Source organism: Carettochelys insculpta, chromosome 1, assembly GCF_033958435.1.
Source record: "Carettochelys insculpta isolate YL-2023 chromosome 1, ASM3395843v1, whole genome shotgun sequence".
Lineage (NCBI taxonomy): Eukaryota > Metazoa > Chordata > Testudines > Carettochelyidae > Carettochelys > Carettochelys insculpta.
The window spans coordinates 261064082-261086121 of record NC_134137.1 but is presented as its reverse complement, the minus strand read 5'-3'; the positions used below and the strand labels follow the sequence as shown (position 1 = coordinate 261086121).

At 44.8% G+C, this 22040-nt stretch overlaps 1 protein-coding gene across 18 annotated transcripts in view; it reads left to right on the top strand.

Annotated features, from left to right (window-relative positions):
- Window positions 1-22040, top strand: part of CACNA1C (calcium voltage-gated channel subunit alpha1 C) — an 812008-nt gene that overhangs the window by 756552 nt on the left and 33416 nt on the right. For 15 of the 18 annotated variants that reach the window (XM_075005900.1, XM_075005795.1, XM_075005910.1 and 12 more), the window contains 6 exons: window positions 4103-4135; window positions 7104-7232; window positions 11640-11705; window positions 18524-18615; window positions 19957-20122; window positions 21127-21254. In XM_075005900.1, the coding sequence (XP_074862001.1) occupies window positions 4103-4135; window positions 7104-7232; window positions 11640-11705; window positions 18524-18615; window positions 19957-20122; window positions 21127-21254 (614 nt within the window). The remainder of the gene's footprint in view (window positions 1-4102; window positions 4136-7103; window positions 7233-11639; window positions 11706-18523; window positions 18616-19956; window positions 20123-21126; window positions 21255-22040) is intronic. The other 3 variants (XM_075005919.1, XM_075005813.1, XM_075005852.1) reach the window with 1 other exon arrangement.

The following is a 22040-nucleotide window of genomic DNA, read 5'->3' as shown; positions in this document are numbered from 1 at the left end:
TTCTGACACCCCTGAAGCTGTCTACTCCTCCTCCCCACCGGCTCCCAATCTAACCAACTTCTTATACTGCAGTAATGTATTAAACAACAACAGCATATGGGCCAATCATTTACAGCTTACGTTATGTTTGACTCCAAGAATTTCTCCATGCAAAATGTGGCCTGCCATTGGTCTCTCCTTCCTTTGTAATTGCAAGTGCAAATTAAAGGCCGTGTCTATCCTGCCCCTCCCTTTTGGAAGGGTATGTAAATGACACAGATCGGAACTGATTAATGAGGCGTTGATATGAATATTCAGTACCTTATTAGCATAATGGCAGCCAGTCTTGCTTCAAAAGTGCTGCTTTCGAAATGCAAACTGGCCATGTAGACACAGGCACTTTGAAATTAACCCCAGACTTTGAAATTCCATTATTTCCAAAAAAAATTGGGAATAAGGGAATTTCCAAGTCTGAGGCTTATTTCAAACCACCCACGTCTACATGGCCAGTTTGCATTTCGAAAGCAGCACTTTTGAAGCAAGACTGGATGCCATTATGCTAACGAAGCACTGAATATTCATGTAGGCACCTCATTAACCAGTTCTGATCCATGTTATTTAAATACCCCTTCCAAAATGGAGGGGTAGCGTAGACACAGCCAACGTGTCTGAGCAATCAGTTAATAAATACTTAATGCAGAGGTTCCCAACCACGTTAAACTGTCCAGGACTGTGCAGAATGTGCAGACCTGATACTCTAGGGTCTTCCTCTCAACAATAACGTTTGGCTCAGTGCATAGCCTCTGGATTGGCCCCCAAATGTCATAGGTGCACCTTACCCTGTAACGAAGCTTGCCTTGCCTCAAATCCCAGTCTTGGAATGACAAGACTGGTTCGGAGTAGCCAAAGCAGATTAGAGCATGTGGAGATAAATACGAGGCAGCAGATAAGAGATGGTAAAGTCAAGATCTCATTGATAAATCAGTACACTTTCCAAAAACACTTATTTAAGAATCTGCTGTTGTACATAGTTCTTCTAGACTTCTCAGAAATGACCCTCTTTATTTTAAGCATTTTTTATTGTCCATATATGTGGAATTTATACACAGATATATAACTTCATTTCCAAATACTGGCACTGCTTAACCCCCTGGGAGCCTCTGTGGCTTCAGTATTCTTCCACTATTTTAGGACAAGTAGGCAAGGTACTAGGTGCCCTAAGCCTTTCCTAATTACACTCCAAAACCAGTGGTGTTTCACAATGCTTAAGGCTGGCAGGGGAACAACAGATCACTATCTCTGTAATATGAATAGCCGTGTTGACCCTTACATGCACCAGCTTCCTGTACTCAGATGTCTCTGCTCCAGTCCACAAGGCATTGCCACAGTGGAATTAGGAACACATTTTGGCAGCATCTGTGGTGTCAACATGTGAGGTTTTTGCACCAGAAATGGCAGCTGAACTAAAATCAATACAACAGAATAACAGCAGCAGCCACAGGCAGGCTTTCAGCAGCGGGGTTGGGCTCGATGACCTCCTGAGGGTTCTCCTAGCCCTATGAGTCTATAATTCATCTGAACAATAAATCTGCAGCAGTGAATGTTGGACCAGACTCCCTCTTGCTTAGTTTAGAGGCTGTCCCTCATCGTGACAGGAGAAAGTTTTACTGACACATTCCACCAGCATTCCCCACTCCCCACCTAGCCCTTCTTGACAAAGTTCATTTAAAACGGTCACATTCCACACACAGCCAGGTCTGCTTATGTAGCTTACTCATGGATCTGTGAGGGATAGACACTCACAGCAGGCAAGGTCCTTGCATGCCAATCCATCAACAATGTTGGGAAAAATAGTGGGGCGTAGATTTCTCACAACATTTTATAAGTATCCAGGAATATTTTCAGCAAGCCACATGGAAGACCAAACTTTTAGAACGTTCATTTCATCATCCCCTCCTCTCGTACCCACACTCACTCATCCTCCAACACGTTACTGTGTGTCTACAGTTTCAAGAGAGCAAGACTTGATTAACTAGAGACCACTAGGTATGACATATATTGATGTAATAATGTTTCCATTGGGTTACAAGCCCTTTTATGGGAAGTATCAACATTTAAATTATATTTGATACTTCCTTAACATCCGTGACAGCTGCTAGAAGGAGTGGGAGAGGTATTACCCAAAATATACTTTGCTTTTTCAGATTTACCAAGTAGACACTCAATCTCTTGGTTTACAGTTATCTAAAAAGTTACTGATTGCTCGGCATTAAGGGCCACAGCTTAACTATTTTGGTGCATTCACAGCTTATTATATGTCTTTTTCGCATAGAATTGCTTTCACTGTTATATTATTGTTATCCTCACATTCTGATCATATCAGAACTATGAATAAGGAACAGTAACTTGATAGCACTTAATTAGGCTTCTTGAGACAGCCAGTCACAGGAAAACTCAATTTCTGATGTCATCAGCCTAGTCAGTATTAGTAATCCTGAAAGATTTCAGAACCACTGTGAAGCACTGAATGCCCTGGATTCCTGTTGACTTCAGTGGAACCTGTGGGGCTCAGCACCTCCTAGCAGGAGCACCTGGTAGGACTGGGACTCTTCTGTGAGCAAAGACTCAAGTTCAAAATGATGTTTTGTAAGACAGACAAAAAGAAAAAAATATATCCATTGTCAGAAGGGAAGAATTTGTGAAGCAGCATTAAAACAAAATCATGATCTGGCCTATAAGAAAAACGTCAGTACAGGCAGATTTCCATTTTCAGTGTTCCAGACAAATTTTCCTTGTTTAATACTTTAAAAGAAAACACAAGAGCAAACATCTGAAAGAGGAGGGTAAAAGCGAGGAGAACCTACTGTACAAAAGCAATGTGTTAACCTTAAAGAGCATCAGGGCACCAGAGATAGCCTTAGTCTTCTATTATCCTCATTCGCACACATCACTGGATGTTCAGGGCATCTAAAAATATAGCCCCAATTTACACAAAAACAGAGTACAACACTAATTTGGTAAATGCACTGTCCTCAGTGTGTTCCAATGGCAGAAAGCACAGGAGCATGCTGCTGGGGTACCAAGTAGCATGCTGGCTGAGTTCATCTGCAAGGGAAGAAGCAGTTCACCAGTTTCACCCTCAGTAGTATAGCCACAGAGAAGAAAGTCTGAGACATTTCCATCAATGGGCATGTGCTGTAGGCTACTCCCTACAGATTATGCTCATGTTTGTCTAAGGGCTTCTATGTAAAGTTTTCATTCGTTTTTGGATTCTCTCGTATTCTCTGGTACACCCTGGAGTGCTAGCTACCGGCACTGGTTTTCCAGAACTAATTTCCATGCTGGAAGTGGCCTCCAAGGCTAATAAAAAAAGAGGGTCATGCACAGTGTTCTGAGTGGTTGGGTTTCTCTAGGGGTAGCTATAATTCAGTTGCTACCACTCCATTGTCTCATCCACCACTTCCCTGGAGTTTCTTTGCCTGTAGGGATGGGTGAGGATAGATCATGGAGTGGACTAATTGACAGCTTTACTATCCCACTTCCTACAGCTGGCAATGGCTATTGTAGCATTGCCAAGTGAGTGATTACATTATCTCAGGCCATTGTTTTACGAACCACAATGTAATCACTGAGAACTGTAGGCTAGGACATGGGGACATATAAAAAAAAAGTCAGAGATTTGGGACATTGTGGGCTAACTGGGTTTGCAGTTCTGACTGAAATATTTGGCGATGGCTGCTTCCTATGCGGAAATGGCATGGAGCTGAGGAGGGGAGTTCAGTTAGCTGCTGTACTGGCAGAAGATGTCCCTTCCAAGGGACAGGGATATCAGAAACGTATTACCAGTTTTCAGTCCTCCAATCCCTAGGGCTCCAAATGCCTAGAAACCCAGAACACGCAGGGCCAAATTCAGCTCTGTTGTCAGTGGATACACTGGGAGTTGCATCCATGTTAGCCAGGGCTGGATTTGGCCCACTGCATCCTTAGGGAATCAGCCCAGTCTACTTTTGTATTCTTTTCTCCCTATTTTTGCCCTCTTCTGTCATTTTGTTGCTCCTGTGTTAGCCTGGGCCTCTTCATTGGCAACTTATTACAGCTTATTTCTGTCTGCCTTTCTTTAAAGCCAGCTGAAAATTCCCACTGCCCTTCCTCTACGGTAAGACCAAAAATACAGACCACCCTCCCACCTTCTGTGACAGTCGTCCTAACACACTCCTTTACTCTCTTCCCTGATCATGGGTAGTTTTCTCCAAGCCCAGCCTAGTTGTCTCTGCATGAAGCTGCTGTGCTGTGTGTTTGTTTAAATCTGGTGTTCACATGAGCTGTGAATATGTTGCATATGTGTATTTTTCATGCATCCTGAGTGTTCCTTTGGTCAAGTTAATTGTTGTCCTGCCTTCTAAAGAATTACCAAGAGAGAACACAAACTGTTAAGGTTTCTTGTTAACAGCTAACTTTCTTTATCAATTGGATATTGGCTTGACATAGCAGATGATTTCAAATCCAAATTTATTATGAAGGTCTGGGGCTTTCAATCTCTGATGAACTGAGCTGATTTAGTAGTGAAGTTTTCATTCACCTTTCGCATAAGGGGCTAAGCCATAATAATCAAAAGCTACACAGCCTTTGAGGGCTAGATTCTAAAACGCCATTCCCTAAAGGGTGTACTAAAACCATTCTCTGTGGGCAACCAGGCAGACCCTCCTTGCTCTGTCAGAGACAGACGCACATCAGATTGCTGCTGGAAAATGAGACTGTAGTGAGCAAGGAGGATCTGTTTAGACTGGCCGACCAGCCGTCACCTGGTCTCACACTTTCCAGCCTTCCATGTAAACATAGCAAGCATGGAAGACTTAAGCAAAAATTCTCTAATTTATGCACTGTTGTAGTAGATTCAATTAGGCCCTAGCCACATGGGAGTAAAATTTTATATAATTGGCTTTAACTCTTCTTTGAATTTCATTTATTAGAGGAAATTGGGCCAGAGGGTTTACATGGGATGGGAGTGGTATACAATCTTTGTAGTTGCCTTCTTGAATAGTAATCCTCGCTGCAGCTAGCAATTATCATGTTTATTTAAATGCTCACAGCGCCAACCTCTCCTTTCAGTTACATACCATTTACTTTACTGAAGTTGGGCCGATGTAAATGAGAGAATTTAGCTGGTGGGGTTAAATTGGCTGGGGGGAACGAGCAGGCAGCTGTTAGGATTTGGTAGGACCCTTGTTGAGCTTTATTCCTGGAAGTTCACTGTCCCCTCACTCGCTCCCTCACTGATCAGGGTGTTCAGGCAGCAAGAGGCCACACAGCCTTATGTTGAATTCTGTGCTTTGACAACAAATGGGAAACCCTCCTCCCACATTAGCCATGGGTTTGGTGGTCCCCAGAATCCCACACTGTAGGTTGGGTAAATACACTAGTTTTCAGAGGTTTCACTGATGGGGAACTTGCTTGGTACCTCAGGCAAAATTGCACCTTCAGCGCAGCCCTGATCTACTAGCCATGATGCATTGTTTCTCTGAGATTCTAGCTTGAGGTGTTAAATAGCTACACCCCATTGCAATTCACATGCTGGAACAGAGGGTCAGTTCCAGAAGCAGAGACTACAGACAGTAGGCTGGAAAGAAAAACAGACACACACATCAGGCACAGGGGTTCTGGTCACGCCACCTGGAAACTAGGATTTTTTCTAGTAATCTCAGAAATATAAATCCATAATAATTTCATGAGGAACAAAAATGAAAGCTGAAACTGGTGTAATAAGAAATCCAAACAGTCTGTTCTCTCCTGGTTTATACAGTGGTAACTTGTTAAGAAGAGGCGATCTGCACTGTTTCTGAGTCCTGAATGTCACACTCTCAGTAGTTTGGTGCTTTGCACCAAGCTCTTGGCTTTGCAGCAGGGAAGGGGGTGGTGTCTATGTGCTTCTCTGGCAGAGCGAGTAGGAGGATGACAAGATTATCTCTCTCTATAGCCCAGGGTTATGTTCCCACAGCACTTCTGATGGAAAGTACTGCTACATATATATAACACAGTATTTTCATGGGTTTGGGGGACAAAATGAACGGGGGAACCTGTAACTCTGTTCTGCACGGTTCTCCCAAGCAGAGTGATTGTCTCACCTTGAGCTAGGCAGGTGGGTTCCTTACACAAGCTGAGGCACAGCAGCTGACTCCTTGTTGTTACGGAAGCTCTTGCCTGAGCATACGTGAAGCACAACAAATGTCAAAGCCGGTTGTAGGCCCTAGGGGAATGCTTCGGGACAAGGCTGAAGTAGTGAGGAAAGCAGAGGCCAGGAGAGAGGCTATTTAAAAATACTCCTGGCCTAAGCACCAGCTGTCAAGCCAAAATTTAAAAAAAAAATACCAGGCAGTGCACAGGCTGTGGGAAGTATGGAGGGGGTCGTGAGAAAGACGAAGGGCTCCAAGTTCAGGGCTGTGAGTGTACAGGGCAGAGCACAAAAAACACAGCCATGCCACTGCAGAGATGGGGAGGGCTGATTCGGAGACTCAAGCCATGCTGATAGCTTGGCTCAGTGGCAGCACATGCTATGCTCACATGGGACTGTCCGGCTTCAGTTAGACTTGGGATCGGCTGAAGTTCTCCAGGCAGAGCAAGCTCAATGTGTCCTAGGCACTTAGTGCCAGGATAAGCAGGACTGCTGATGGATGTGCATTAGGTAGTAGCTTCAGAGACAAATGCAAAAGAAAACTTTCTCCCCCCACCCCCATCTCATTGTGATTTCTTGATCACTGTGGTCACAGAAGGGAACAGCCTGAGGAAGATTCTGTCAGGTGAACTATTCCATTACCTTAAAGACCCTGATCATGAGTTCAGACTCCCCCAGTATGGAACCCAAAGGAAGGGGTTGATAAGAGGTTGCGCAGCTCCACTAGGGAATACTGAAATCCAGAGACCCTTCAGGATAGCACCACAGCCTTGGGAGAGAAGGCAGTGTAGACATGCATCCCCCAAGAGCTGCTGGGGCTAGTGCCGTGCCAGAGAGCTTTAACCACAAAAGGGAACAGTGCATTGAGCTCTTCCTGTGTAGTGCTGTCTGTGATCCAGGATCTCTATGCCTCATCTGCTGTTATAACTACTGCCTCTGTGCCAATGGGTTCCAGAATGGAGAGGAAAACTCGCGCATCTCAATCACCTTTTTCCGACTCTTCCGTGTGATGCGTCTCGTGAAGCTCCTGAGCCGAGGGGAAGGCATCCGGACATTGCTTTGGACCTTCATCAAGTCCTTCCAGGTATTCCTTCACTTATCACTAAGCAGACATGCCTGGAAAGAGGTATTTATGCTCTTTATTTGCCTTTCAAAGAGGTTGTCATGATGATAGGATGGGCCTTAAGCACAAAGGGCAAATTTTTCTCCCATGCAGAAGGCCAGAACATTGTTTAGATGGGACTTTAATTGTGCAAAGTGCCATGTTGCCCTTCTGCGCAGTGGTAAGTTCTACCTAGATATCCCAGGTAACTCCTCGGACCCTGTACACACTTGGCATGTCATAGAACTCTCTGGTCTCTGCTGTAGACCAAAGCAAAAGGTAATCCAGACACAAAACCAAGGCCTTGATTGCTCTATAATCATTAAGGTCTCTAGCACTTTGCAAAAGAGAGGGGACATTGACTCCCGTATATTGGCCATATTCTAACTCGAGTAATAACATTCTGTCCACAGCTCTTGTGCTGCCTCTTTCCACAGGGGTGACTTTGCCCTTTCTGCCCTAAAGTGTGGTGTTATGTGGCAGTGATATGTTAAACAATTGCTTTTTCACCCCAGAGTTAGCTGCATTTCCGTGGGAGGCAAAGTGGGCTAGGGTTTATGAAGCACTTTGAGATACTTGAGAGTGAAAGGTGAAGTACAAAGGTAAGGTGCTATAATTAACCTACTACGCCCCAGCGTAGTAGTGAGAGGGACACTCTGAATTAAGCCAGGTCTGCAATCTAATGTATGGCAGGAAACAGACTGGGTGAGGAGAGGGGGACCATGAAGCATAAGAACAACCATTTCTGACAGATACAAACAAGGAGACACCCACTCATTAGCAATAATGGTTTCAAACAGTTGCTGAGGTTAGCAAAGTTCCATTTACTAATGAAGCCCAGCATATATTTGCATTGCACAGATGTTTGCATAGACTTATTGGCCAATGCACGTGAGGTTAGCAGGGTCAGCTTCTGAGGAAGTATCCGGGCCAAGTGTAAGAGTGATGTAGCTGACAGTCTAAATTAAATATTAAGACTATGTCTACGTGGCATTCTTCTCACAGGAGAGGAATGTAAATGAGGGAACCCGACACTGCAAATGAAGCACTGATTTACAAATCTTGCACTTCATCTGCATAATCTGGAGTGTAACACTGTCGGGAGAGATTTTGGCAGAAAAGAAACAGCTGTGTAGATGGGTTCTGTCAGCAAACCCCCCCTTCATCGATAGACCCTTTTATACCTCATTTTTTCCAAGGATAAAGGTCTATCCATGAAGGGGATTTTCGCTGACAGAACCCCATCTGCCTGCCTGAGGTTGTTTTGCCTCAAAATCTCTCCTGACAGCAAGATCATGCGAGATTATGCAAATGAAGCATGAGATTTGTAAATCAGCACCTCATTTGCAATCTTGGTTTCCCTGATTTGCATTCCTCTCTCACGGGAGGAATACCGTGTAGATGTAGCCAAAGTGTAAAGTAGTCAGAGTGGATGAAATAGTAGGATGTAGCAATATATGAATACACAAGTGTGCAAATGAGTGTAACACACAAGCTAAGCAGTTCGTAAGAAGCTAAAAGAGAAAGCAGATTCCACTGTGGCTTGCCAACTTTCCTGCGCGGATGGACAGGACAGTATTGCCACAAATGGGGTCTGGTCTGTCTGGTCAGGAAAGCAGGCCAACCTAATTTCCCCATACCCACACGCAGGCTCCTTTTTTGCTCTCAATGATGGCAATGTCAAAATTTAGAGTGATTTAAATGATAATGAGAACAGGTCCACACTTTTACACTTATCCTGCCTCATCTTTAACGTTTTTTGAGGCTGAATTCAGCCCTGCTCGAAGTGGCCACAATGCCCAATGCATTTAGTGAGGCCCTGCTTCTATCAGGGACTGAGTTTGTTCCTTTCATGATACAACTCCTGGATACTGTAAAACAGCACTGCCAAGTTGGTGTAAATAACTCATTTTGGCCACTCACTCAGTGCCAAATTGGTACTGGTCACACTATCACTTAGAGGGCTCTCACTCATTTTTCTGATCAACTCATATTCATAACTTCCCCCCCACTTCGATCACTGTGAGATTTGGCTTGCTGTGTGAACAGGTCTCATGGAAACTATTGAGGCAAAGAGGAAGGAAGAGGATTCACTGATATGGCCCTGTCATCACTAACTCAGGAAACACAGTCAAGTTTTGAAGTTATGGCTGCCCAACCTACTTAGGAGCCCCTCTTTTCAGGTCTGCGATCAGTTCTCCTTTCCCCAGACCAGAAGGCATGAGAATGAAGAAGATGTGTATGCAGCTCAGGTGTCTCTACCCACACTGGCTTTAGTCAGTGCAGCTAAATATAGCAGTGATGTTGCAGCAGCACAAGCTTCAACGCGGGCTGGTAACGTGCCTGTGTACAGGGTTTTGGGCAGCCGTGAACAGCCCACGCAAAAGCCCAGCCCTCCACATCTCCAGCTGTTTTTAGCTGTGACAGCTAAACTAAAACTAAGGAGGGTGAACTTAGGCCTCAGTGTAGACATCCCCTGGTGGGAAAGCGAGTGGCTTCTCTGAGGCCTTCTTAGCTTCACAGCCCCATGAGGCCAAGCTAAAGGAAGAAGTCAATGGAGAGGGCAGAGTGCAAGGACTCTCCCCCTCAGCCAAACCACACTGAACACAGTGAGCAAGTGCCTGGTATACTGTAGAGCTTGGTTGTTAACGCCCTGTACACTCACATATGAACTCCTCTTCCTCATGTTCCTCTGGAGCGTGTTTCTATAGTGGCTAAACACAGCCATTGCTAGGAGCTCTCCGTTCGGTCAGCTCCATTATCAAATCTGAATTTCTGTGTTGTTTTGCCCTGGGATCAGGCATTTGTCTAAGTCTCAGGATCTATCCAGGATGTGTCCTGATACATTCAGGACAGCCTGATATTCCTCTCCTTCTCTGGGGGTTCAGATCCCCCCACCACTGCTATGACTAGTGCTTTACCCATGGAGCTACATGTTGATCAGATGAGTAGGCTTGGGCTGTGGAAATACAGTAAGCCAAGTTTCTACATGGTGGGGCGTCAACAGAGACCAGAATGGATAATGGGCATAGAAGAAAATCATAGGTATATTGGAAGCAAGGTAAGGGGGTGAGAACCAACCGAGAAGAGTAGTGAAACGTAGAAGAGGTGGTGCTGAAGGGAAATAAAATCAGGAGAGGGGGACTGGGGAAAGTGGGGAAATCCTAGAGGACAGGAAAGACAGAACAAGATCAGGAAGGAGACAAAGTAAGTTTGAAAACAAAAAGAGAGGAATGGAACAAACTGAGAGAGTCAGGCAGGGAAGACAGCCTTTTAAGGCCTCTTCTAAAGTTATGAGAGCTTCTAGGAGTATGGCCTGCTGGCTCACTGGGTCTCAGCTACCCCCAAGTCCACAAGCTTGATTTCACCCATAAGGGCTCTCTCAAAATTTACAGACCCAAATCTCAGTTTGGTTTACCTCCACTGTAGCCTGAAAGTTACCACAGGGATTAATCTGGCCATTAGGGTGAGTAGAATACTGTCAGGATCTCTGCCTTGGGGATGGTTCTAATGTCTATAATATGGGGCAAACCAAAGTTTCAGTTTTAAGGTGTTCAGGCTCAGGATGGAGATCTAAATTCCATGGCATAAACCCATCTCTGATAAATGCCTTTTGAAAATGAGGTGTGCAAACTCAATTTTTAATTTAGGGTCTAACCCTGTGAGGTGATGAGTCCTCTGAATGCCTGTGAAAGTTAGAGGAAGCTGAGGGCACACAGCACCTCACAGGGCAGGTCTCCAACTTACAAGCCAGTAGCAGCTCTCCGGACTTTGCATTTCCTTTTCAACAGCAGTTCACAGACACCTAGCTAATCTCCAGCGCCATCACACATACCTAACTCAGAGCATGGAATGCTGGTTCATGCCGCTCTGGGTACTTGTGAGATCATCAGCCATAGTAGGAGAAGCCTGGAACTTTGTTCTTGACACTTCACGCACTTCTCATTTTTCCAAAGCAGCTGCAGAATGTCACACTAAAGAGTGTCTTGTGCTCTTGCTGCTAGTGTCAGGGTGATGCTAATTCTAAGTTTTCTACATCTGGGAGAGGAGCAGAGATTGCGTCTAATTCTGATTGTACTTTCATTGGTGTACAACAGGAGTGACACAGCTGAATTTGGTGGAGTTACACCAGTGTAAGTGAAAGCATAATAGGGCCTATCTTAGTTAGATAGCACAGTGGCTGTATTTGAGGCAGCTGGTGGAGTCAAATGTGGATCAGTAGAGACATCTAGTGGTCAAATGGATCAATTTCAGACCCTGATTCTGGACTGTCACTGTTCTCCTCAGGCCAACTAGATAAAGCAGGGCCCTGGCAGGACATGCCTCACTCCAGCACGCCAAGGTATATGATTGATTGATACAATATATTCTGGGATTTTTTTCCTGCAGGCCCTCCCCTATGTGGCTCTTTTAATCGTGATGTTATTCTTCATCTATGCGGTGATTGGAATGCAGGTAAGTGAGTTTATCTTTCACACCTAAGAGTCTGGGGAGGATAGTGGCACAAGAAAACACCACATCACCAGATTTTCAAACACCAGATTTTCTGGTTCTCCATGTATCTCCTCTTCTTAGCCATATAATCAGGCATTTAAGAAAACAGAGCTCAGACAGTAAGCCAGAGTTGATGACAGAAAACATTGACTGAGTTTGCACTGCCAGCGTGACTTCAAAATCACACTAGGCAAACCAAACAAAAACGCTGTGTAGGAATATCCTTATCCCTACAGGTGTATCAGCAATGGTTTCCTTGCTTGTTCAGTGGCACACAGCAATCAGTTCAAGTGGCTCATAGCCATGCTGGCGATCAGGCCTCATTATTCTCCCACCCACCTTCACACTGACGTAAACCATTGACTTCAACAGCTCCTGATTTACACCGATGTTGGTTAAGATAGTATCAGACCTAATGCCTCAACTCTTTACTTGTGCCAATACCTCACAAAGCTTCATCAGTTCTATATTGTATTCTGCTTACGAAACCAAACTTGGAACCAGCATGAGGATTGAATGACTGATACTGTACACAGACAAGTGGAAACAGCTATTTGATGTGCAGATACTATGTGACTGTTGCAGCTATATGTTACATTCTTGCCTCACTGGTGATGATTTTTCATGCTAAGCTCCGCTTTCCCCTTAGTGAATCAAGGGTTGCAAAACAGACCCAGAGATTAAAGACCAAAAAAAAAAAAAGACAGATGTGGCTTAATTCTTCCAAACATCTTTCACCATACCACAATTCTTATTCTTCACCATGGAGTCAGAATTTGTCAGAAAGAAATTAAGAAGGGTTTGGCAACATTCATCCGATCTACTATGCCTCATTTTTAAAAACCCCAATTCACTGCCTTTTCACCGTCTACTCTCATCTCCTCTCTTTCAAGAAACAAAGCGTGAATTAATTTAGACTATCTCTGTTGCCTCCTCAATAATTCTGTCTGTTTCGTTCTCCAATTAGAGTGGCCACCTTGTAAAACTTTACAGTTTTGACTCTAATAATCTAATTAGCTAATGTTACCACAATCTTCCTAGTATGCCCTATACAGTACAGGGAACAATTTGGGAATACATCACTAACATTACCTACCTACTAGTACTAGCACTTAAAAATGACCTCTGCGTGCCTATCTGTCTATAGCAATTCAGATGAGTCTGTCACTGTAATATTCAGGTTCACAGGCCAATATCTCTATTATCTTTCAGAGAAATAGTTACGCTGACTTTCCTATTCAATCCTAAATTTAGATTCAATCCCCTGTTTTTATCCATCTTAAAAAACCAGATGATTATCCATAGCATCAATTTCTTTCCCAGGTCACATTCTAGTCTCTGCTTTTCCAGGGAGAAGCCCAAGTCCTTTGATTATTCCTCATCACTTAGATTCTTCAGGGCTGTTTTAATGTCTGTTGTCCTATATTGTGCCAAAGGCAGTAATGAAGTTATAAGTAATTGGTTTGCATGTATGCCTTCAGTTTATCTGCTGTCCTGAACCTCATGAAACAGAGTTCTTGAGGAAAGCCTTTGGTATCTCAACGTTGAGCAGCTCTCTGAATGCATAGCCAACAATATTATAAGCATGACAATACTTTGAAAGTGACGTAGGAATTTCCCACCTAAATGAAATGTATCAGTTTATCTTAGCTATCTCTCTGACATGAAGAGTAACAATAGTCAAGCCTCACTACCTAACATGCCCAAGTGGAAAAATACAAATTGAAGGTGATGGATGAGGCTACTAGTCTGATGATAGCCCAAGAGACATGGTGTCTGAAAGGACAAGAGGGAGGAAACTCCTCCTGCATCTTTCTCTACTTGCATCTCTTCTCTCATGATCCTTTTCGCTGCTGAGTAGTATAACAAGCTTGTAGTAACACTGCCAGTGTCTTGTATGAGCTGAAGCTGGGTAGTTAAAAGGACAATCAGACTATTCCAACAGGGAAACTCCCCCATGTGCTGTCTACTGAAAGGAAAAATATGGGCTGCCTCAACTCAAGCTGCTTCTGAGTATTTAAGCTGTCCTCCCGCGCCAGTTACTCCCAGCACCTCCCCAGTGCAGCTGGGGCTGTCACTGCCCACCAGAGAAAGAAAGGATCTGAACCCGGAGAAACCCAAAGGGCTCTTGAAGAGCACATCTATTTGAAGAGCACATCTATTTAAAGATGGTCCTCCTGAGATGGAACTGTTTCCCTGTAATTCTCCCTGTACTTTTCTATTTATTTTTAAATACTGAGGATACTGGCATGAACGGAGGCTCTTTGTTCCTCCCGAGCTGCTCTATTCCCCTTTCTTATTCTGGTTATGAGGTTACAACACTCTGCCCACAAAATCAGCATCATGATGATGTCAGATGGGGAATAAACACCCCTGAGCAGATGAAGTTTTATTTTTATTTAATTTATTATTATTTTCACAATGGGGGGGGGTAAATAGTGGTGTTCACCAGGGGTCAGTCCTGGGACCGATCCTGTTCAACTTGTTCATCAATGATCTAGAAAATGAGGTAAACAGTGAGGTGGCAAAGTTTGCAGATGACACCAAGTTGTTCAGGACAGTCAAAACCAAAACAGATTGCGAAGAACTACAAAAAGATCTCAGCAAACTGAGTGATTGGGCAGCAAAATGGCAAATGAAATTTAATGTGGGTAAGTGTAAGGTAATGCACATTGGAAAAAATAACCCAAATTACACGTACAACATGATGGGGTCAAATTTAGCTATGACTGATCAGGAAAGGGATCTTGGAGTTATAGTGGATAGTTCTCTGAAGACATCCACGCGGTGGCAGCGGCAGTTAGTAAAGCAAATAGGATGTTAGGAATTATTAAAAAAGGGATAGATAATAAGACAAAAGATATCATACTTCCCCTATATAAAACTATGGTATGCCCACATCTTGAGTACTGTGTGCAGATGAGGTCTCCTCACCTCAAAAAAGATATATTGGCATTAGAAAAGGTTCAGAAAAGGGCGACTAAGATGATTAGGGGTTTGGAACGGGTCCCATATGGGGAGAGGCTAGAGAGACTGGGACTTTTCAGTCTGGAAAAGAGGCGATTGAGGGGCAATATGATAGAGGTATATAAAATCATGAATGGTGTGGAGAAAGTGAATATAGAAAAATTATTTACCTTTTCCCATAATACAAGAACTAGGGGACACCAAATGAAATTGATGTGTAGTAGGTTCAAAATTAATAAAAGGAAATTTTTCTTCACACAGCGCACAGTCAACCTGTGGAACTCCTTGCCGGAGGAGGCTGTGAAGGCCAGGACTCTATTAGGATTTAAAAAAGAGCTCGATAAATTTTTGCAGGTTAGGTCCATAAATGGCTATTAGCCAGGGGTAAAGTATGGTGCCCTAGCCTTCAGTACAAGGGCAGGAGATGGATGGCAGGATATAAATCACTTGATCATTGTCTTCTGTTCTCCTTCTCTGGGGCACCTGGCATTGGCCACTGTCGGCAGACGGGATACTGGGCTGGATGGACCTTTGGTCTGACCCAGTATGGCCATTCTTATGTTCTTATGTTAAGTTCTAAGAACTTTCTGGCCAGCCAAGGCTTCCCTAGTTTTTGGCAATGGTGGTTATAAATACTAAAGCTGCACAAGGTGCTTTCAAGGAATTCCAAAACTATATGAAATGCCACTGCCTTTGGGTTTCATTACAAACACAAAACTCAGACCCTGCTCCTCTAAGATTTGCTGAGCACTGTGGGCTAAATTTTGTGATCTGACTGTGCTATGCTTGTTGCAAAACTGGTAGAGTCAGGTGGGCCAAGTTGGCTTTAACCCACCTTTATGCTACTCCAATTCTGGGGACCTAGTGTGAGTCTCCTTCAATTATAAAGATAACCCATGGCTGGTGTGTAAATCAGAGCAGCACAACTGTTCGGGGTGGATGAAGCCCCATGGACTTCAAATGAAGAAAATGCACAGCCACTGACAAAGCAAAATCGCCATTTCCCTCAGCTCTTACATGTACAAAAATTCAAAAACAAGTATGCTCATCGAGGAGGTGCCCTTTAGTAAGTGGGCTGTGTGGTATCCAGATTCATCCCTGATCTAAATCCACTGAAGTGAATGGAGGATGTGCCTTGAGGGAGTGCTGTTCTTGGGACGCTGAAACCTTTCTGCACTAGTATCACAGACAATTCCTTGATTCTTAAGACAGCAGTTCTCTGACAGACACCTGCCTTCTTCAGCCTGCTCCCACACCTTCACTGCAGGAACTCGACTGATGGAACTCCTAAAAAGCAGTACTCTTAGGACAGAAGGGTGTTAGGGGAAGAATATGGAAATGACGTCAGTCTGGCATGGTGGAGATGGATGCTTCCCACTTGTATGCTTGTGCCGTTTAGTTCCTCTCCTTACATATAGGATTTTGCATTTACTGGTGCTGCATTTGTCTGTGTTGCCTACAATCCTGACTCTAAACTCTACAGGTTGCTCTGCAGTTTGCCTCTATGGCTGTGTCTACACTACAAAAATAACTTCAAAGTTACAAAATCTAGTTGTAAGCACTTGGAAGTAGAGTGTCTACACACACTCTACTTTGAAGTTAAACTTCGAAAAAAGTAGGGCACTATTGCTTTCCTGGTAATGGAGTAAGGAATTCGAAGTTGGGCTCCCTACTTTAAAGTGAACTTCGAAGTAAGGGAAAAATGTGTAGACTCTGCTGGCTACATCGATGTAGTGCATAACTTTGAAGTTAACTTCAAAGTTCGTTCCTAGTGTAGATGCACCCTATGGCTATGTCTACGCTAGCCCAAAACTTCAAAATGGCCATGCAAATGGCCATTACGAAGTTTACTAATGAAGCGCTGAAATACATATTCAGCGCCTCATTAGAATGCCAGCAACCACTGCACTTCGAAATTGACGCAGCTCGCAGCCACATGGCTCGTCCAGACAGGGCTCCTTTTCGAAAGGACCCTGGCTTCTTCAAAAACCCCCTTATTCCTATCTGCTGTAGTAGATTGGTGTGGAGCTAGTCTACAGAAACTAAGCCACTCTGCACTGGATAGGGAAAGATGGAAGGAAATAGTGAGAGAGGCATCAGACACCAACGGGTGCTGAGCCCACAGTTGTTGACGGTGATGATGTACACACAGCCGATGTGTTTACTTCCTCTTCCCCCACCCCCTCAACCCCTACCCCCACCCTGGCTTCACTGTTCTCAGGAGAGTTGACAAAGCTGAATTTTCCACCCCAAAAAAGCCCAATCAAACAAAAAAGACACAAAGAAAGAGACTCATTAATGAGCTTCCCTGTCATGCATGCATACAAGGAAGGTCTGGCGGGCATCCAAAGAATCCATTAGAACTTCCTAGCATGGAAGGACCTTATCCTGTTTCCGGGATGAAAGCTTCATGTCTCATATGGTAGTAACCTCACAGAGCAGCTGGGTTCCACAGATCAGAACAGAACCTCTGTTTTCAATGGTATTTCTGATCAAGCTTCTCTCTCGGTAATGGTGGCTCTGCATGCTTTGGCCTCTACCCCCCCCCGTACACACACATCCTTGTCTTCTGATTTCTCCTCTTCTTCAGCTAGCCACAACCTCGTCACATGCTGCACTCTCTCTCTCTCTCTCTCTTCCACCCTTCCCTGGATGGCAGTTCTGTTCTCTCTTTTCCTCTATTGGCTGCCTCAGCTGATCCTGGATAGCCATTCCAGTCAGAGGTAGGAAAGGTACCCAAAAAGTTACTGGAATAAAAGTGCACCTTCTCTGGGGGGATGCGCTTAACTGTAAGTCATTCCCTCCAGAAAATTACTTGAGTAAAAGTATACACATGCACATGTGTGCACACATCACATCTTGATTGTATCCAGAAGTGAAAGCAGCTCTACTTTTACTCAAGTAACTTTTTGGATACTTTTTCCACCTCTGATTGCAGGATTCATTAGCTTAGCAAGTATTACTCATAAAAAGCCTGATCCAGAACCCATTGACATTGATGGAAAGACTCCCATTGTCTTAATTTTTGATCAGGGCTATAGCACCAAGTCCTGTCTGTCCTTGCCTTGTCTTTAATCATTGACTTCAATGGGAGCTTTGACCAAGCAAGGACTGCAGGATTCATCCTATTGTTTTTGATTCTTGCCCCTGTTCCAGCCTTCCGGCAGCAGTACCGGTTTGAGGCAAAACCGTTTTGGGGTAAGTGGAGGACACCTTGGACACCTGGCATTGTGTTTTGGGGTTCCTGAAACACTGTCTCCTTGCACCAAGCGCTGTTATTAAAACCAGAGGCCTTGGAGTAAATTTCCAACTGTGAGGCACTATTCTGTACAAGGGCACGGCTGTAGTGTAGGATGCAAGGCAGCTTACAGATCCTGGGAGCTCAAGGCTGTCCAGACAGAGGTCTGTTGCAATGCTTTTCCTCCTTGTGCAGACAGGGCCTCTGGAAAGCCAGTGAAGGGAAGAAAAATAACTGCCTCTTTTCTCTTGCTATTTTTTTAACTGTGAAAATATCCCACGCGAGTGCGCATTGAAATAAGTTTCCCATGCCACATATTCGTGGTACATGCAACAATTAATGATTACTTATGTTAATGGTGTATTAGAATGTGCCTCTGGTTTCTGCATGGGTGCTTTACCAGTGATGAAGCACAAACAAGAAGAACAGCAAATATTAGAAACCAGCAGGAAACATCTTGTAGGAAGGGGTCTGACTCCAGTGCTCACAGTCACTGAGAAGCAAGGAGCTATAGCTGACCCAAGTGCTTTGGGGACTCCAAGGCTAACTTGACAAGACCTTTGCTTTTTGATAGGTGTTTGGTAAAATTGCTCTGAATGACACCACAGAGATCAACCGCAACAACAACTTTCAGACGTTCCCTCAAGCAGTGCTGCTACTCTTCAGGTGGGTGTCTTGGAGCTTCAGGTTGGGTGCAAAGGGGCCAACAGCAACCACAGACAAGGTGGGAGGGGGACCTGGCTCCCCTGACCTGGAAAAGGGGGGCTAAGGGTGGAAGGGTTGGGATGAGGGCAGTCAGCCCTGGGGCCCCCCAACACTCCGTCAGAGCCATGCACGGAGTGGCGGCATAGTGTTTGTGGACACATCTTCTCCATTTTCACCATATCTTGATCATGAGATGGTTGGAAATGCAGTGTCCTAAATTTAGGATTTGCTGTTCCAAATGAGACCATTAGTCCACCTGGCCTGATATTCTGCCTCCAGCAATGGCCAAGATTTGATGCCTAAGAGAAAGACAACACGCCCCGCTCCACAAGTTCATATCAGCAGTTGTTCAGTGGCTTACATGTGTGGGAGGGAAACTCCTTCCCCCCGAGGTGACCAGATACAGACTGAAGCATCAAATGTTATTACTGCAGCTGAGCCACAAATGTTGGTATTGATCACAAAACTGTCCACTCTTTTAAATCAGACCAAGGCCTTTGGCTGTCTGACCTTATGCAGCAGAAAAAGGAGCCTTTAACTCCATGCTCAAGTCGTTCCCTTGAATTTACAAGCACATAAGGACTGACTTCCTGGGACATGCCAGTGGACCATGGAATCTACAGTTCTGTCTCTGGCAGTGGCCACTGTTTCAAAGAAAAACCTGAAAGTGCCAAGATAGAAAATACTCTGCACAGGGGAAAATTTCTTCTTGACCCAGTTGTTGATTTTCTGTGCCTTTTCCTCACTTACTTGTGAAATCCATACTCAGAGTGGGGTGCCGGCCACCAATCTCTGCACTGTTCCTTGTTCAGTTTGACACATCATCTGTCTTGTGTGTGTCAGGCAGAACAGAGAGTGCTGAGTATGGCAACTAATGAAAGGTAGAGTTTGCAGGTACAGCAGTCTCACATGTCCAGTAAGTTTTCAGGGAGTGACTGAGAATAGGGGAGATGAGCAGCTCGGGAAAGGATAGGGAAGAAAACAATGAGGGAATACAAAATCTAAGATGCAAAATGCTATTCTCCTTCCAACCCCTCACAAATCTCCCCCAAGCATTGGGTCAGAACATGGTGGCTCCGTATCTATGTATACAAAAGCAGGTACTCCAGTAATGGATATCACGATATAGCAGCATATCTAGAAGGAGAGGGACATGCCAGTTCATGTCCCATCACCCATTTTACAGGGCCATGGCTTCAGTGGGAGCAGGAGAAGACTCTTAATGTGCTAATTGTTGTTTCCCTTTTGAAGCGATCATTCTTGACTTCACTTCCCCACTCTTAAGTTTCACTTTTTGTCCAGGTGTGCCACTGGTGAAGCCTGGCAGGATATCATGCTTGCATGTCTGCCAAATCAGACGTGTGATCCTGACTCCGAGCCAGCCAACTCTACTGAAAGCGAGCCTTCCTGTGGGAGCACCTTTGCCATCTTTTACTTCATCAGCTTCTACATGCTCTGTGCCTTCTTGGTGAGTCAATACTGGCACTACAAATGGTGCTAGTCTGTGAATGCCCAGTAACCCCTAACTTCCCTGGGCACTGACGCTGTGTAGCAAAAAAATGATCTCATAGATGGAAAATCTGAGACACATTTTCCACAGTGGCCTCACAGTGACAGTGATACTTGATCCCCACAGTTCATGCTCAGTAGACTCCCTCTAGAGCTGTGGTGTCCAATGCTGTAGCCACGAGCCACATGTAGCTGTTTGAGTGTGGCTAGTTGGCTTGAACAATAAATGTATTTTCAGAATGATGTGACTAGTTCACTATAGTAGTAGCCACTGTTTGGACACCACAGCACTAGAGCAATCTCAACAGCTGTCACTATGTAAACAAGGATGCCCTGCACCAGCAGAACAAATCAGTGTCCTGCAGCAGGTAGTGAGGCCCTCAGTGCCTCACAGCCCTCTTCCTCTGTTTTTTTTCTGTGACTGCTATTAGTATGAAAAGCCATATCCCACTTGCACCTGTTCTGTCCCAGCAGTGCAGTTCTCCTGGTATTACACAGCACTGCAGCTTGCCCTGTGCCGTTGGCTGCTGGGGCTCAGAATGCTCTTCTAGAATGTGTACAACATTTATAAACCATTTGGCTCAATGCCAGTAAATGACTCCAATTCTGCCCCCAAGAAAAAACAGATAAGCAAACCCAGGCCCTTCTCAGGAGGAGGGCCTTGCAAATAAGTGGGCCATGCAGCTTGCCCAAAGGATCAGCAAACATGGGCTTCATCAATCACTTCTGCGGTGCAGAATTTGAGAAGCCCTAGCTGGGAACATATCTCAAGTGCTTTCCCATGTAAATCAAGAGGCTCTGCTGATCTCACTTGACACGGTGTCAACTGTGGGAAGAAACACAGCCAAACCGCACAGGGCCACTGAAAAGCCAGGCCTGGAATTGTATTTGGGCACAAACTGGAAGCCTAATAAAGTCTGGTGTTATGTGCCTCCTTCACATCACCTCTGTCCTTGTTTGCAGATCATTAATCTTTTTGTAGCTGTTATTATGGATAACTTTGACTACTTGACACGGGACTGGTCCATTCTGGGGCCACATCACCTGGATGAGTTTAAAAGGATCTGGGCAGAGTATGACCCAGAAGCCAAGTAAGTGACTGGACCTGAACTTTAAAAGATGGTAACTTCTGGTTCCAGGCCTGCCAAAAGGGGTGTGAGGGGAAAGGGGGCAACACAAGAAGGCCTACAGCTCCTGTCCACTGCTGAAGCTACTGCAGCAGCAGTGGTGGCTGGAGTCTCAGGCCCTTTAAGTCGCTGCTGGAGTGCAGTGCAGTGCATCATGGGCAGCACTTTGGGAGTGGGGGGAATGGAGGGCTCGGGTCATGGTCTGGGCCAGAGGCCCCATCCTTCAAGGAGCACAGTGCACAGGATCTCCCCGCTGGCCCAGGGGCCCAGCAAGGCTGTCAGCCATGCTGTCTGGTGCACAATCTCTATTCTCTCAAAAGTCTGGCATCCTAGAGCCAATGCGATAGGATGCCATGTTCTCATGTCAGGAAGCAAATCCAGCAAGAATAGTGCATGTAAGTCTCTCTGAAAACTAAAAGGGAAGTAGAAGCTGATGCCCCCTCTTTCTCTCCGCTGGCGAATCAGATACAGACACATCTTGTTCCATCATACGTGAGCAGTAGGAAGTATCCCAGCCTGGCTAGCAAATGGTCTGCATTTTTGTTGGGCTGCACATAATTTTAACTTGTGCACAGCTAGGAAAAATATAGGCCATTTATCAGATTAATAAAGAGGGCAGTGGGGGAGAGGCATTAAGAAGAAGGCTTGTTGGGGGGCTGATACCTTGAGTCACATGCTTGTAGCATTGAGTCCTAGCCTGTGACTTGGCCATCCTGACCCTTCCTGGATAGCCATGTAAACAGGTCTTTG